At 41.1% G+C, this 16,530-nt stretch overlaps 1 protein-coding gene across 2 annotated transcripts in view; it reads right to left on the bottom strand.

Annotated features, from left to right (window-relative positions):
- epn2 (epsin 2) overlaps positions 1-8,415 on the bottom strand; it is a 23,165-nt gene extending 14,750 nt beyond the window's left edge. Inside the window, exons 1-2 of one of the 2 annotated variants that reach the window (XM_005942455.3) lie at positions 8,178-8,415; positions 416-1,175 (exon numbers count right to left, since the gene is read on the bottom strand). In XM_005942455.3, the coding sequence (XP_005942517.1) occupies positions 416-843 (428 nt within the window). In that variant the 5' untranslated portion in view covers positions 844-1,175; positions 8,178-8,415. The remainder of the gene's footprint in view (positions 1-415; positions 1,176-8,177) is intronic. The other variant, XM_005942456.3, reaches the window with a different exon arrangement.
- Positions 8,416-16,530: the final 8,115 nt, after the last annotated feature.

The following is a 16,530-nucleotide window of genomic DNA, read 5'->3' as shown; positions in this document are numbered from 1 at the left end:
GGGGGGGGGGAATAAATAAAATAAAAATCACTGAAAGAACAAAGTCATACCAGACTGTTAAGACAGGAAATGTATTAAATCTGTAGCCAGCAACATTCTTTGCACACATTACAAGTGATAAAGATAAGAAGTGTTACAGAGTTATTTCCAAGGATTAACTGTTTTAGTAAGAAGGCATGGATCTCTTAAACTACACATAAGAATCTCTCGCGTAATACAGATGTTTTGATCTAGTCACGTAGACTAAGACAGCCTTTTGAACTTTGTTGCTTCCTCTGTATTAAAGGTCGTGGTTGGTTTGACCTCTCTAAGATTTGATGCCTGTGCTGCAAGCAGAAGAGCAGAAGTGCAGAAAGGACGGCAATGCACTCTGCTGCAAGAAAATAATAATAATAAAAAAAGAAAAAGGTCTCACCTCTCTCCTTTGAGGCGGTCTTCGTCTTTGAGTAGGACCACTAGCTGCTTGCTCTTCTCCCTGACGTTGATGCCCTGGTCCTTGCCATCTCTGTCGATGTACTGGAAGTCCTTCAGAGTCTGGATGGCGAAGATGTTTTCTTTGCACTGCAGCGCTACTCTCTCTGAGCCCGTCTTGATCAGGTAGTCGAGCAAGGTGAGCGCCTTGTAGACGTGGCGCCAGTTCTTGCCGTGGTCGTTGAGTCGTTTCCAGATCATGTTCATGATCTCGCTGAAGGCCACCACGTTGTAAGTGAGGTCGGCGATGTCCGACATGAGTGAAGACGACGGCCCCCAGGGGTCGTTGGACGTGGCCTCTCTGACTTTCTTCTCCGCTTCGGAGTAGTTGTTAACCATGTTCTTCATCTGCCGGCGGATGGTGCTTGGCATGGTGGCGGTTAAGATGGGACAGACAAGAAATCAAACGTACACTCTCACACAAGGAGAGCAGCTGGGACACCAACAATATTTGGGTTACACACACCCAGAAGTTACAAACGTGCCCTTCAGGTGAAGCTTGTGTTGTTTGCCCGCGTTTCTGTGTCCTTTGTCACGACGGTGTTTTGTTAATGTTTTCGTCTAACAAAGTGGTTTGTGGATGTACGCGGTTGTTTATGAGGCTCCTCCAGGCCAGTGCAGTGTTCCCGAGTCCTCCAACACAGCGTCTGTTAAAACCATTTCCACACCCACAGTGCCGGCTGAACACATGACCATGCCATCACCTAGACCAAGACGACAAATAACAGGTTAGTTTACAGAACAATATGAAAAACAAATATAGGCAAGGGCCAGAAACCAAAAAAAAACAAGCACACTCTACAATACTTGCAATCACTCAGAGTGTCTTAAACACAACATCAGCTTAATATGCATCTTCTTTAATAAGTTTCACACCCCTAAAGTAATGTCACATGCCAGCAATAACAACTCAAAACCTCAATAGCCCAAGAAAAACCTACGCGTTGCTATATTTCAGATTTCTGAACAGCTGAAGTCACACGCTAATCTGAATGTCTTTCATGAAGTTCCACAGCTAAACAGTAAGCTCACATCGATGTGTAATCACAAGAGCAGCTGTAAGCGCTTTTTGAAACTAGACAAACATGTTTCATACTTTCACACTTAGATAAGCAATTTCCATGCATGCCCCCTCTATATCATACAAAGTCACGGTGCTGTGAACAAGAATTGTTTCCACTTTTATAATTTCACTTAAGTTTACAGTAACTTTGACACAATGGCAAATTTACTAGGACGGATGGTGGAGATTTTTGTTAAACTAAACACAAATCTGTGTGGTCACACCATTCCCCAGCACTTCCAAGACTGCTTCAGGTGCATATTCTTTGTGTGAACTTGGAGGACAATGTGAAGACAATTACAATGAAACAACATGCCATATAAAGAGGTCTGCAATAATCTAACATTTTAATCTTGAGCACCAGGTTATGGAGTACAAATAAGTCCTTAAAATATTGTTCAGGGATTTTTTAAAAAACCTGATATGGTGTAAATATAACACAAAGAGCAGCGTGTATGTATAATATTGCTCTAAGATCATAGAAGTTATCAAGGTAATTCACCAGCAGTAACTTGACCACAATCTTTGCAAAGATTTAAATTAACAGTATTGGCAATCACTGAAATGGTTAATCCATCAGTGTGCACAAGCTCTTTAATAAAATTTTTAATGCTAAAATATAAAATTATTGTTTTTGAATTTACTGTTTTTCAAAAGCAGAAAAAAAAATATTGAAGCATATTATTATTTTTTGATTAGGATGCCAAATTACAGCTGAGCAGAAAAAGCAGTAATTTCTGAGTTCTCAGAAAAATCCAGGGTGTCGGCTTAAATTCTGGGTATAAAAACTTAATTTCAGTAACATTTCGTTCGTGACATTTTTTAAAACATATTTTTTAAATAACAGGTGGTCTAATAAGCACTGTATATATAAAATAAGAGCTTTGCTTTTTTTAATTCCCCAATATATTCAACCATAATTCTCTAACAAGTCTGAGAATGAGACGCCTTTATCTTCACAGCATTAACAGTAAGAATGAGTTTCCACCCTCTGGTGGGTGGCAGGGGAGATAATCCATTTCCAGTCAGATGAATACCACAGAAGTGACTGATGACGCCTCAGTACTTGTTTCTAAAAGATCAGCAAAGCAGCCACTAATCACTTCCTGCCTGACACAGAGACAAGTATGGATAGTGGGCGGAGACTCACAGCGGCGTAACGTACACACCCAAGTGCCATGTGAAAAACTCTTGACCGTGAAAACTCGCTTAAGTATGCAACACCTAAGGCTTACATAACACGTTTAAATCTGCTGCTGGTGCTGGAAAAGAACAGCAAGCCCCCATTAACAGAGTTGTGCTTGGACTGCAAATGCAGTTATTACTGTTATCAGTAATAACTGCAGTTTGGGATGTCGGTGCCCATTGTTTTGCCTGCCTCGATGCCTTCCAGGCAAACCTATGATGACTTATCCTCTTCATTGATCAGAGCTCAATGCCAGGCGTGCACAGACAAGCCCAACAAAGTTCTTTCACACACATAAGTGCAAGTCAAGAACGCGGTTTTTTCCAATGTATGTAGAAGTTAAATACAGACAACTTGTGCATGCATTTATTTCAGGGAGCTTCCTGTCTAGCAATGTCATGGAAAGACAGCTGGAGGGGACGGGGGTGAAGAAACAAGGATAAGAAAACAACTTGGCACATCCCATAAATTCACTTAACGCCAGTGAAACGTGATTCCTGTAGAGCATGACTCCGACACACACACACACACACACACACACACACACACACACACACGCTCTCTCTCTCTCTGAACGTTCCCTCGTCACCCTCCTCCTCACCCTGCATCCGCATGAATACTGCTCAGACCTAATGACACATCTGCTGCTATAATCACCTATTCACCCGTAGCAGACAGGAGGAAGAGAGGAGAGTCTGTCTTGTCCATCCCACCCTCCTGCAACCCCCATTCACATCCCGGAACAAACCCCCCACCCCACCCCTGACACACAAGAGCCAGTAGATATCCCCAGCCTGCCTTCACTCAGTCCTTCTGTGCTTAGTTCACGCCAATCCCAAAAGAAGACTGCACACAAGACTTGTGTTTGTGTGCGTGTCTAAAGAAATATGTGTTCATGCTGACAGTGCAGGTTATAAGTATGTCAAAAATCAGTAAGCATGTCATCATCCCGTCAAACCGCCAGCACACAATGCGGGGTAGCAGTTTAAGCGTGAAATAATTGAGTCCAGGGTGTGCTTTTTAATGGCACCAGATGAACTCGAACACATCTGTCGCCACCCATTCAGTCTCTTCCTTCTTTTCTTTCTGGCCTGTCTGTATCTGACTCACGCACATTAAAGATGAGCTGTTAGTCCACCCTGTTCTCTATTTCAACACAAAGCCATTTATAATATATTTAAATATGTGGTGTTTTAATATCGCCTGGTTTTTCATGCAACAATTGTCTAATCCTTGGCGATTTTCACTTTTGGAAGACAAAGTAATAAATGAAGTAAATAAGTAAAAATACCCAGCGATCATTCCTTAGAATGCGACAGAAGGCAAAGGCGAAAGAGTGCTTGTGCCCTGCAGCCAAACAACAGACCAAATATGCATTTATTATGGACATAGAGTTGGACTAATTTTGAAGGAGGAAGAGGAACAGAAATAACCCATTAAATACAGGCTGAGAAAAACACTAACCGCACTACCATCATAGTCAAATGGGACAAAGTGCCATTTACTGTTACATGCAAAGGTCAAAAGCAGAAAAAACAAAAAACAAATGAGGCCTTACTGTGGAAAACACTTTTTTACAAATCCAAATAAGATACCAGTGAACTGATGGACTAATATACACAGAACAGTTGTGATAAATTTCCCCCAAAAAGTAAATAAATAAATATGTGTATCGCCTGACAGGAATAACGATTGGTCTCGACAGCATGAACTAGCAGCAGTGATGTAGTAGCGCATTATGAGATATTCCCTTTTTGAATTGCAAATCATGTCACAGATACCTACAACTTTCTATCAATTCCATCAACAGTATTTAATAATAATACTGTAATGCCGCTTACTTATAAAACCTTCCAGCTTTGACCAACTGTAAACAAACGACCTGCGCGCAATGAGTGTTCATCTTAAATAAAATGAAATTATTTGTCATGTATTTAACAATCTGTATCGCCAAACTACGAATATCTAAAGATACAGACGGGGAAAGAAACGTGTGACTGAGACATTAATGTCTGTGCACCAGAGGTCCATCATTACAAAAGCTTTAATCTTGGCTTGGCAGGAAGTGCTCAGAAGTTGTTGCTGTGCCGGCAGTGCAGGAATGTGCAATATGTCGTTTCAGTATCAACATCATCAGCATGAAGTAAGACACATTAGGCTGAACACAACTTTCTTTCTCTTTGAGACCAAAGAAGAAGAAAAAAAAATGCACCTTTCTGACTTTTCTGTGAATAAACTGAAAGTTTGAGATTTACCCACAACTAACGAGTCCTTTAGTTTGTCACTTGTTAGTGCACACAGCACACGCAAAGGACCAAAGAGTTACATCAATTCATTTATTTAGAACAGGCAGTCAGGGAACCTCCATGAGACAGGAGTTCTTTTACACTCCAGTTTGTGGTGCAGGTCTCCCAAAACCAGGTGACACTAGTAGCAGAAACATCCTAGCATGCCTTGCTCTATGAATGGGTCCATCTTCTCCCCGTGCACCAGTGTGCCCGCTCTCAACGGAAAGATTGCAACCCAGAGTGGGTGCGTCTCTTAAGCTCCTTCCTCCCCCGTTTAGGCAGACGATGAGTAATGGCCAAACACTACCCTTCAATTCCCACTGGGGTGCCCATATCACAGCCACTCATGCCACATGTCACAGCAACTTAAGGCAATTCCACTAGATGCACAACAGCACATTTCAGGAGCAGTTCTTTGGTCCACTAATGTAGCGAGACGATGGAAGTTAAACAATGGGTGGTGGACGAGGCAGGCAGGAAGTCAGTCATGGGTACGGCAAAGAGAGCAATTGGGCAATTTTTAAAATCATCCTACACTGTGTGCACACAAATTACTCCCGGTGCAGGATGAAGCAGAGGAGAACAGAACAAAATCATGGAGGAGATACAACATTATAGACCCAAGCCCAATCTGTTCCTGAGGTTAGAGTTCAGCTATAGCTTTCAACAAGCTTCTGTGCACTGCTATTATCGCTAGAGAGAAATCTACCCCGGACAAGGAAATAACCAAATAAGGGAACAATAATGATGTCCCCTTCATTACGGTTAGTTCACATCAAACGCAATGAGAAGTTCTGCCTCATGTTGCTTGCATGAGGAAACCCATAAATGTTAACTCCTGACCGGCAATAGGATATAGATGTGTATAGCTGACAGTTGGAATCAAGTTACAGAAATATAATTTCCTAACTTACCATTAAGTCCTACATTTTCACTCACTTTTCTCCATGCGTTCTACCCCCCCATTTCTCTACATAAAGGTGACTTAGAAGCAAAGAGGCCCTGTAGCCCTCAAACAGCATCAATACACCTGTCCTTCATTTCTGATTCTCACTTTCACCTGAAAAAGAATCCACAACCTACAGGGCAATCCCGCTCGATGCAAACTTAACTTTTCAGCTTCATTCACATCACCAGATTTCACAGAATCTGAATGTCATTGTGCATCAAGAGAGAACCCACTAAGGCATCTTCTCAAACCACATGTATAGGATTTAACTGTAAGAGGGTAAAAAATTAACCCTTGTTTTACAAAATCACCCCAATCATTAGATCAAAGAATGATTCATGTTTTCCAGCCAAACATATTCATATTGCCTGGCGAAGATGAATGGGTTTTTCATGTCCTAGAAAATATCTGAATGAATATATCCCAAAGAAACACGTAGAACACTTGACTTAAGTGAGTCACCTTAGATCATAACAAGTTCAACTTATCTTGTGTGTGTTTTGGCAAAAGCTAGGTAAACTGTGATTAGCATTAAGGGCTCAGAAGCAGCGCATTGAGAACAGGTCCACCTTGTCACACAGAATGAGTAAAGCTGATCTCGAGATAGTAGGCTTGCACAACCGGGCGCCTGTGTGTGAATGTGACAAGACTATGTTTGTCTGTTCAGAATGACATTGTGTATAATAGGCTGTGTAATGGCATCCAGCCAGTTCCTTAACCATCCCTTTACATATGGTACAACCAAGAGCAACATTCATAAGTAATTAATCTTCATCTTCTCCTAGACACAAGGATTAAGCTCCCAAAAGCCAAACTCGCGTCAAATAAGCACTAACACTTGTTCAAACAGTACTAAAGTGGGTTTAAGTGAGCTATTACAACCGTGCACTCTGAGACAGTGAGACAGGAGGAGAGGCCACCATCTGATCGACGCATCACCCCACCTTTTGTCCTATGTTGCTAGCCGAGAGAAACAAAGCCAGCCAAGACAGGGACGGGAGGAGGACCGTGATGATGCATCTGTCACCCCCGTAACTGACTGACCACCCTGACAATAAAGGAAGCGCTGCCCCTCTTCTCAGGCCACATCAATACGGGTTCAGTGCAACTATGAAAAGAGAGGTTTTACTCAAACATATTTGACTATGTTGAAAATAGAAAAGAAAACCTTGCCAGTATTAATGATCTAAAAACCAAACACTTTAGTCGCTGCTTGTCGGAAACCAGGCGAGTAAACAGACAGCGCCCACGTCGTAACGAGTCTCCCTAAAAATATCAATAAGTACGTTAAGTTTTGGACTGCTGAGTCACTGTAGTATGCTCTCGTCTAGCCCTCGCCTCTATAACAGGACATATGTTTCGGTAGAGAAAATAAAAAATAATTTAAGTGGCTCTTTTTTTCTTTTCTTTTTTTAAATCACGGCGCCTCCTTGAACTGACGTGATTGATAGTTAGCACATAAGCTAAAGTAGCTTTAGCTAACATTCGTTTGGTGCTAGTAAACTACCTTAATGTTATTTATAATCCGTTCAGTCAAAAAATCCAGGTGATAGAGGTGAAATAAGTATGTGTATAAAATAGTGCGAGCTTGCTCTAACATAGAATAGCAACCACACTTGCTACTAAGGGGTTTGCCGCTAACTACAGCTAGTTGAGTGCAAACTTGCGGCAAGTTCTAGTGCTTAGCATTGATTGAGTTAGCGGTGACTACACATTTCAGCTCACTGGAAAAGTACATAACCCGGAAAAGTTTGCTGTAGCTTAAAAATACACTGCAGCAATCACTTTTTCCACTTACAGATATTTGCACCCGAGATACCAACCACCGCCTAGCGTCAATTTACAAGACGATTTCAAATCCTGGTTTTCAGAAAAGTTGAATCAAAGCTAGCAGAGCTTGTGTTAGAACAGCCAGTTCACACACCATCCCCTCCAGCACCCTACTAACAACACAACTGTTGATCACTCACCATCTAGATGTAACACAATTTACTATTTACCGGTTTTATGACCACTTATATACTGTAACGCACAATCGTTCGCTTGATAAAGTACTTTCTATGTTAGGACAATCAACTAGCATGAAAAGCTAGTTAGCGATCCTTCAAGCTAGCATCCAAGACGGGAGCTCAGTGGAGACATCACCATAGCAAACTGGATTACAGGACACCCCAGAAAAACAAAACAACGCGACTGTGTTGAAAACCGAAGGTAACTTACCAGAATTTTTGAGAGGGATACTTTAGGTACTCGTGTCACTCCGAGTGGAAGTCAAACCAATAAACAAACGTAGCTAATTCCAAAAAGAGAAGGGGGAAACCGAGACAGGAGTACTTATTTGGGCGTTCAAGGAGCTTGTTGCGCCTCCGCCTAGCTATATGCTGCTAGTGCTAAGCCAGCTAAAGCCAGGACTACACGTATCTCCTCCTCCTACAGAACATGGCGGGCAGAGCAGGAGGTGGGGTGTAGGGGTTGGGGGTTGGCCGGGAAGGGTGTGACCAAGTGGGCTTGACTTGGCAGGGATAGAGACAGACCCTTCATCCCTCGTGAAAACCCTCGAGGGGGAAAAGGCGCGTCCCTGAGCAAGTGACTGTAAAGTGATAATTATAATTTTCAAGTTTTCACATGAACGATTTACAACATCGTGGACATGCGTGACTATAACAATGGTTATATTAAAGTGCTGGACTACTTTTTTTTTTTTTTTTTTGTGGAATAGCTTTTTTGTTTTAGTAACCGAACAGTCCTCTCTGGTAAATCTAGTTTTGAGGAGCCATTTTCCAATTTCGTTAAAGAAAGTTAGCAGCCAAAAGGAAATAAACGGAGTATGCACAAGTACGTGCATGTCATGATTTGTCACTGCCAGGGATTGTCCGCTGCAGGTGTGTCATTACAAAGCGCAAACTTTGTAGGACCGCATTCCATCGCTCTAATTCTTTCCACCCACAGTCTCTGCGCAACCGCTTTTTCTTTCACAGGTATTTAAATAGAGGGAGGGGGACAGCACGTCACACGTCCCAGACACACGTGGCACAACACGCTTTATCTTTTTTTTCAAACCGAGATCTATGAATAGACGCAGATGCCTTACTAAAAAGTGCGCAGTGAGCTATTAATAGAAGTGAAGGTTGTAGACGCAAAGTGTGTAAGTTAAAAATAGAAAGGGATCAAAATGTCACGAATCTGCAACGCTGACAACAGCCAAACGTCAGTATGACCGATGTGATGTCCTTTGGCTGTTTTTACTGCTGTGCCATACTGCAAATTTTGTTATGATCGATACCAAATAAATACAGGGCCAGCATTCCCGATACCAATATCGGTATTTTTAACTTATAAGGACAGCTTATGTAGGGGAGAGCGGTGTGTCATGACATTTAAAATTATCATCAATTTGCAAATTCTGAACACATTTTAATGACCACCAAATTACTGTGATGTTTTTCTTTTACTTTCTCAAAAAAAGCACATCTTTTAGCTTTTTGTAACTGGGTTTTTTGGGGACCTAGAATGTAAATGCACCTGTCTTTAAAGCACTTTGTGTGAACTTCGGTTATTAAATGTGCTTTAGGCAATAAATAAAATAGACGTGACAGTCAACACAAAAAGTTTAAGACATTTTTTCATAGTACGTCTGAGATTATTTTTCAGTTCTTAAATATAAGACACAATTCAGTCAGATAGATAGTGAACTTTGGGGACAGAAATAAAGTATTGATCCTATCACGCTAGTATCGATCCAATACAGATGCCAGCATTGGTATCGATACTGTCGACCCAGCTCTGCTTTCTAGTAAAGTGCTAAATCTGGCTGGGAGTGCCACCTTTAAAGTTCACTGATGCTTTTGTGTCCTCCTGCTGCATATTCAGTGGAAAGGATAAGCCAATTAAATGAAGCCCAAGCCAAGCTGATTGAGATGTTTTTGGCACTCGCTGCTCTCTGCTTGAGAGAGTGATAAAAATTTTTTTAAAAAAACCAAATAGACTCTTTGTGCAAACAGGTTTTTTAAATTGTGTAATTGGCCTGCTCTAAAGCTATTGCCTGAACAGAACAGACCAAGTCAGAGTGCGAGAAAAACAAATTGTACTACACACTACTTACTAACTCAAGACCTTTAACACGAAGACCTATGTTGGTGTTTTTAGAGGAGTATTTCAAGTTGATGATTCATCTTACTAGACTGCCAACATCCACTATATAAAGCAAAGCCCCTCCTGATGGGAGCCTGCTAACAAGAGGATTGTGTACCAAAGAAGGTTTGGTACATGGCAAGAGGATATCTTGTCAAAGATATATATTTGTGTTACTCAAATATACATGATTTAATCCTCACCAGGTCTTAAAATTCATAAAGTACAACCTCATGACATATTATACCGTGTCATAAACGAAACTAAGCCAAAATGCAGAAGCTACCATGATTCAGTAGCTTGTAGAACCACCTTTAGAAGCAATAACATGAAGAAATGGTTTCTCTTGTGACTTTATCAGTCATCCACATTGTTGTGGAGGACCTTTGGTCCACTCTTCTTTACAATGTTCCTACAGTTCATTGAAGATTGTTGGTTTTTGTGTATACACAGCTCTCTTAATGTCCCACTGTAACATTTTGATCAGTTTTAGGCTTTCGGTTTACTGCTGTCCTTGGGTATACTTTGGTATACCAAGGAGTTCATGGTCAAGTTAATGACTGCAAGGTCCTGCAACTGCAAAATGAGCCCAAACCATGACCACTGACAGATGATACGAGGCATTTGTGTTGTTGTGCTGTCCTTGAGGGGAGCTTGGAGGCGTGGTGGTTAGCACTGTCGCCTCACTAGGAGGTCCTGGCTTCAATTCTAGTCTGAAACCTTCTTGTGCCGACTTTAATGTTCTCTCCAAATAGTTCATCTTCACACAGGGAGTAAGGTTAATTGCTGATTCTAAACAAACCGTAGATCAGAAAGTGAGTGTGAAAGATTGTCTGTCTCGATTTGTTAGCCCTGCCACAGACTGGCGACCTCAGCCACTGTAGAATGGACTTTTAAATTGTTTGGAAACGGCCTTAACTCTTCTCAGATTGGCGGGCAGTAACAAGCTCATAGCTGATGCCTTTTCTTCTCAGGACTGATGGCCACACACAGACCTGAGCACACCAGACCAGCAAACTGCCAAAACCTCTGCTTGTTATAGGCGTGCTCACACTTGGTGAGGATCAGTTAATGGAGTGCATTTGATTAGCAGCATCTGGCTGCTACTCTCTGAATTCCTATGGAAGTAATAAGGGTTCACTTTTTTGCACACTGCTTCTGCATTTTGGCTCAGTTTTGGTTAAATAAATAATGACACGGTGTAATATGTCATGTGTTGTTGTTTATCCTGAGGTTGGTTTTACTGAAGTTTAAGACCATATTATTTTAAAACCTCATAATTGAAAGAGGATGTACTTTCTTTTATTTTAACCATGGCTGTATTTCTGCATCCAACACAAAAATGCAAAACCTTTGTGCAAAATAGATGTAATTGTGGCAACTGTGGCAAATCCTTTGTTCTTCTGCAACAGGTATCAAAGAGAAGCTTGAAGGTGACATTCATGGTCGGGTGAGAAAGCTACCTCAAGCAGTTATTTTGCAAACAAACAACAAGAAAATGTCACCTTGGCATTTACTATCTCCTCTTATCAGACAAACTTTGAAAGTTAAACTAAATTCTGATTGGTCAGTCTATGCAAACAAAAAAGTGAAGTGTGCTATGTGTTGAGTATGTGCCCTTTTAAAGTACATGCAGGTCCAGTGTCAGCCAGTAGAGGTCAGAAGCGTCCCACTTTTAAAACAGTCAGAGAGTGTGTCTGTAATGTGAGCACAAACTAAACTTGGGAGGGCTGTCTAGAACCCCCTGCAGACATGTGTGACCTTTAATATGTAATCACCATATGTGACCCCCTACAGAATCACCCTCCACAAAATAATCACCCTCATTCTCAACACTCATGCCCTATTAGAGACTCACTGGGCCATTAGCTTGTCTTGCACCATCCATGGTCAGATGCACTGACCCAGCATAGTTTTACTCATGCAGAATGAGTATTGCAGTCACTAACACATGATTCGTTGAGTCTAGATGCCACCATGCGTGACACATGAACAACAGTCAGGTGAAGCTCATGATGATCATTAGTTGTTAGCAGCTTACCATATCTTACACTATTATTATATAACCGAGTGGCGTTTATCACACACCAGAAATTCAGTCACCAAATGCGGTAAATCTCAGTTACAAAGGCAAGCGGTGCATGTGAGTCATATTAATTTGAATTTTATTCAGCAGGATGTGCAAACACATTAGGTTCACCTAAGGAAGCTCAAGCATGAATATAACTGGTGCATCACTTTGAGAAGCCTGCAAAACTTATGTAACGTGGAGGAAAAGGAGGAAAGACTGGCAGGAGTCAGTTTTTGGCCTGAAGTAGCGCACTTGGTTCCAGATGGAGCCTAAATCAGCAGAAAGGGGGGGGCAGAAAGCATGAAATAGGATAGCGTATAATTTTTGCCACTCCTGCCAGTTTATTAGCTAAATCTTTTCATATGCAAATGGTAGAGTGCTTGTGAGGAGCTCTTGTAGATTATACCTGGAGAAGGAAGGTAAGTGGAAGAAAAACAGCCCCAGCAGTTGTTATTTACACATTTTTAGCATAAAGAACCCACCTGATCAACTCCTCTACTGTGAGAGCAGACTTTTTTCTTTTTAGTAAAAAAACAACAACAAAAAAACAACCTTTCATTATAAAGGCAACTTTTTAATCCATATAGTCAGCCTTCCTCAGCTGCAGAGATGCAAATCCATACATGACCTCTTACCAGTTTGACATTTTCTTGACCACTGTGGCTGAAAAATTCACTTTTTCACCCACCTGTTCACACATTTCTACAGACATATCCTTGTGAAACCACTCCTGCAGACAGAGGTGAATCATGTTTTCACTCTTACATACCTAACCACTTTAGTTACACGTGCCCTTTAAGTCAGAGGGGTCAAACATAAGGCCAGAGGGCCAGAACAACCAGGCATAGTCAAATCCGGCCTGTTGGGCTGCTTCGGAAAATGTGAAGGAGGGTGTACATTTTGAACTTTTCACTGTATTTTCACAGGTTTTGCGACTTTGTTCTGATGATAAACACCTCCCCAACGCATTTAAGTGATAATTAAACAATTAAATGCCAGAAAAGTGCCTGTTTTTTCACTATTTAGTTAAGAAATTTCTAAGTTAAAAAAAGATAATTTTCTTCTAAATGAACAAAAACTTTTTTTTTCATATATACATTCACAGGACAGTTTGGGCAATGACACAAATTTACACTGACAGAAAGTGTAGAGTAATGTTGACCCTGGGCAGCAAATAAAGGAGGCAGTTCTCTAATTGGCTTCACAAACTTTTTTTTTTTTTTTTTTGTGAGCTCAGATGCCCTTCCTGCCACATGTTGTTCAGTAAGTGCGTGAGAGAGGAAGCGAGGTAGAGCAACAAAGCAAGTGAGAGAATGGGAGTGGGGGTGGGGGCTAAGAGAGGAACAGAGATTAAAAAGCATCGTGGGGACAATGCAGTACAATATAATGACAGCTATTGGAGGTGGGTGGGTGGGGGAGGGGGGGATTACAAGCATATAGGTGCAAAAGAAAATTGAGGGTAGGAACGAGCTGTAGACAAATGTGGCCTGAGAATGCACAGATCCTGAGAGGCATTGTTTATTTGTTTGAGGGGAAGTTGAGCGATTTTGTGCCCACCTGTTTTTTCCGCCATTGCCCACTGACTTCCGCCAGCTCACTCAAACACGCAAACCTGTTCACCCATTTCAAGCCCCCCTGCATTAGTGCCCCCGGCAGGATAAAAATGTTGATGAAAATGATGAAAATGTCACCCAAGCAGAGAAGCACTGGGTTTACATACTATGTGCTGCCTGTGTTGTGGGTAACACATACACAGTGTACTGCAGGGCTGTTAAAAATGGCCTATCAGTCACATTGCATGAAGGATTCATCACTGTTAACAGAAAACACACCATTGTGTACGGGCAGCTGTTTATGTAAGTTATAACTTGGTGTTTAAAACATCCGACGCTTTCCTGGAAAAGGACACAGGAAGTGATATCATTGTGTCAGCTGAGGGGCCTAAACAAAAGAAAAGAGCAGTGAACAGCACAGTGCCTGAGACAAAGAAGAGAACCACCTACGGACACACAAACTCAACCAACAGAAAAAAAATGCAAAAAAAATAGGATCACCCACAACGTTTGAGTGAGGCCGGAGAGCTGTACACAGAAACACAGCGAGGTGTACCACACATTAAAATACAGAAAAAATATATCTGGCTGTAGAATATGTCGATCCTTAAATTTTTTAATTCACCTCCAGCATTTCAAACGCACAAGACATCATCACACAGGAAGGAAAAGACTTAAGAACAAGGGTGTTGCTTCGGCCCTAGAGCAGCAGGCAGTTCCACTTCCTCTCCTTCTCTTCCTCTTCTATTCTTCCATCACCTCACATCTAGCCTTCACATCCCGCACTCCTCCTTCTGGTGGCACAGTCAAGTGACGCAGCTGACCGGGGATTTCCTGGACAGGTCACGCTAAAGAAACAGCTACAACTTCCCTGTTGTTTTATCTCATTGTAGTTAGAGCCGTTTGTATTTTTACTTTGCATTTCCTCTTCTATGTTTTACTCTCTGTCTCTTCTTCTTCTTAAGTCCATCCAGACGATATCTACAGATCATGAAGTGTGGAGGCTCATTTGGGAGGGAGTTTGATTGGCTGCTTGTAGAATGTGGCAAAAAGGACTTTCCAAATAAGACTTTGATTATTAGTTATATCATTATTAGTGATAAACCAGGCAGCACTGTTGCCTTAAAGCAAGGTCCTGAGTTCAATTCCAGCATCAGGCTGGCGTCTTTCTGTGTTGAGTTTGCATGTTCTTCCCGTGTTTGCGTGGGTTCTCCGGGTACTCTGGCTTCCTCCCAGAGTCTAAAGACATGCAGTTAGTGGGAATAGATTAATTGGAAACTCTAAATTGGTTGTCTGTGTCTATGTGTTAGACAGACTGGCGACTCGTCCAGGGTGTGCCCTGCATTTTGCCCTAAGACAACTGGGATTGGCTCTAAAAGGATAAGTGGAAGAGGATGGATGGTAATAAACTGGATTTTGTGATTCTAACTGAAACCTGGCTTGATTATACTGCTAACACAGAGCTGGCTAAAACATCACCCAGTAATTACAGCTTTGAACCTTTACACCACACAGAGAGGCGATCTGGTCGCTGTTATATATAAAAACAGTTTTAGTTGTAAATCTCTTGTACTCCTTAATAAATGCCAACCGGCTAAACTGAGATGTGATTTTATGGAAAGAATTAATGAACTTTTTTTCTGAAATTATAATTTTTTTTATGCATTATTCTTTATTTTAATTCATTTCATATTCACACTGACACCAGCAGCAACTCTGATTCAAAATATTTCATCAGTTTACTTTAATGTTAATGTTTAACAACATGCAACCCCACCCACTCATACTAAAAGTCACATGTTTGATCTAATTGGTTCCAGAGGTCTTGACGTCACAGTGACAAATGTCCTGGCTGTTACTGTCTCGGGTCGTTATTACATATTTCCAGAAGTGTTTTGGTCGTCTGACAAAACTAACACCAACTGATTTATCAACAGCCGTTACATCAGTGCAAGTGCATTTAGTAGTGAATTTTCAAAATACACATTACTGGTACTGTTGTCATGTGATGACATTTCTCAGTCTATCGATCATATCGCACCTGTCAGAACTGTTAATGTATGCAGTCTACAGTGAGAATGTAAATATGGCAAAAAGAGTCTTTGAAATCAATAAAAACACACTTTGTTACTGCAACAATGGAATAAAATTAGGCAGGCAATCCTATGTCTCCCAACTGACTAACAATACTCAGGGTAATTCCACTTCTTTTATTCCCAGCCATTGATAAACTACCCAATGCTTCCAAAACCATTCCCTCTGAATTTCTTTCATTAAAAGTAATATCTTTGATTAATTTATCTAGCATTGCCTCACATTCTTACCAAACTACTGCCAAAATGTCCAGATAAAATCCTGAAGAAGTCATTTATCAGTTAAAATCTTGAGTTCAATTCTGTATTTTGTAAACGATGACATTAACTGCTGTATGTCTACAAACTTTTTTAGAGCCAAACAGAGATGAGCCAGAAATACTTGTTGTTGGTCCACAAAGTCTAGAGCAAGGCAGGAATCTCAGAACTCTTGTGAACTGTGGTCTCAATTGATAACTGATAATCATACCAATAAGGTCACCAGGACTCCTTTCTACCATAAAAAACCCTAAAAGTTAGAAAATTCATATAAAGGTTAGACTACTGTAATGCTCTATTTGAAGGGTTATCCAAAGCATCAGAAAGAGGACTTGATAATACAAAAGACGGTGAAGATCCTTACAAGTACACAGACACTGTCTACAAGTTCAATACAAAATTACCTTTAAAATTCTCCTACTAGTTCATAAAGCTCTCAATGGCTTGGCCTCTCAATACATCTCTGA

The sequence above is a fragment of the Haplochromis burtoni genome, unplaced genomic scaffold (assembly GCF_018398535.1).
Source record: "Haplochromis burtoni strain Fernald_Lab_line unplaced genomic scaffold, NCSU_Asbu1 Contig_334, whole genome shotgun sequence".
Classification (NCBI taxonomy): domain Eukaryota; kingdom Metazoa; phylum Chordata; class Actinopteri; order Cichliformes; family Cichlidae; genus Haplochromis; species Haplochromis burtoni.
Note: the sequence above shows the minus strand (reverse complement) of the source record. Positions and strands in the feature narration are given on the sequence as shown.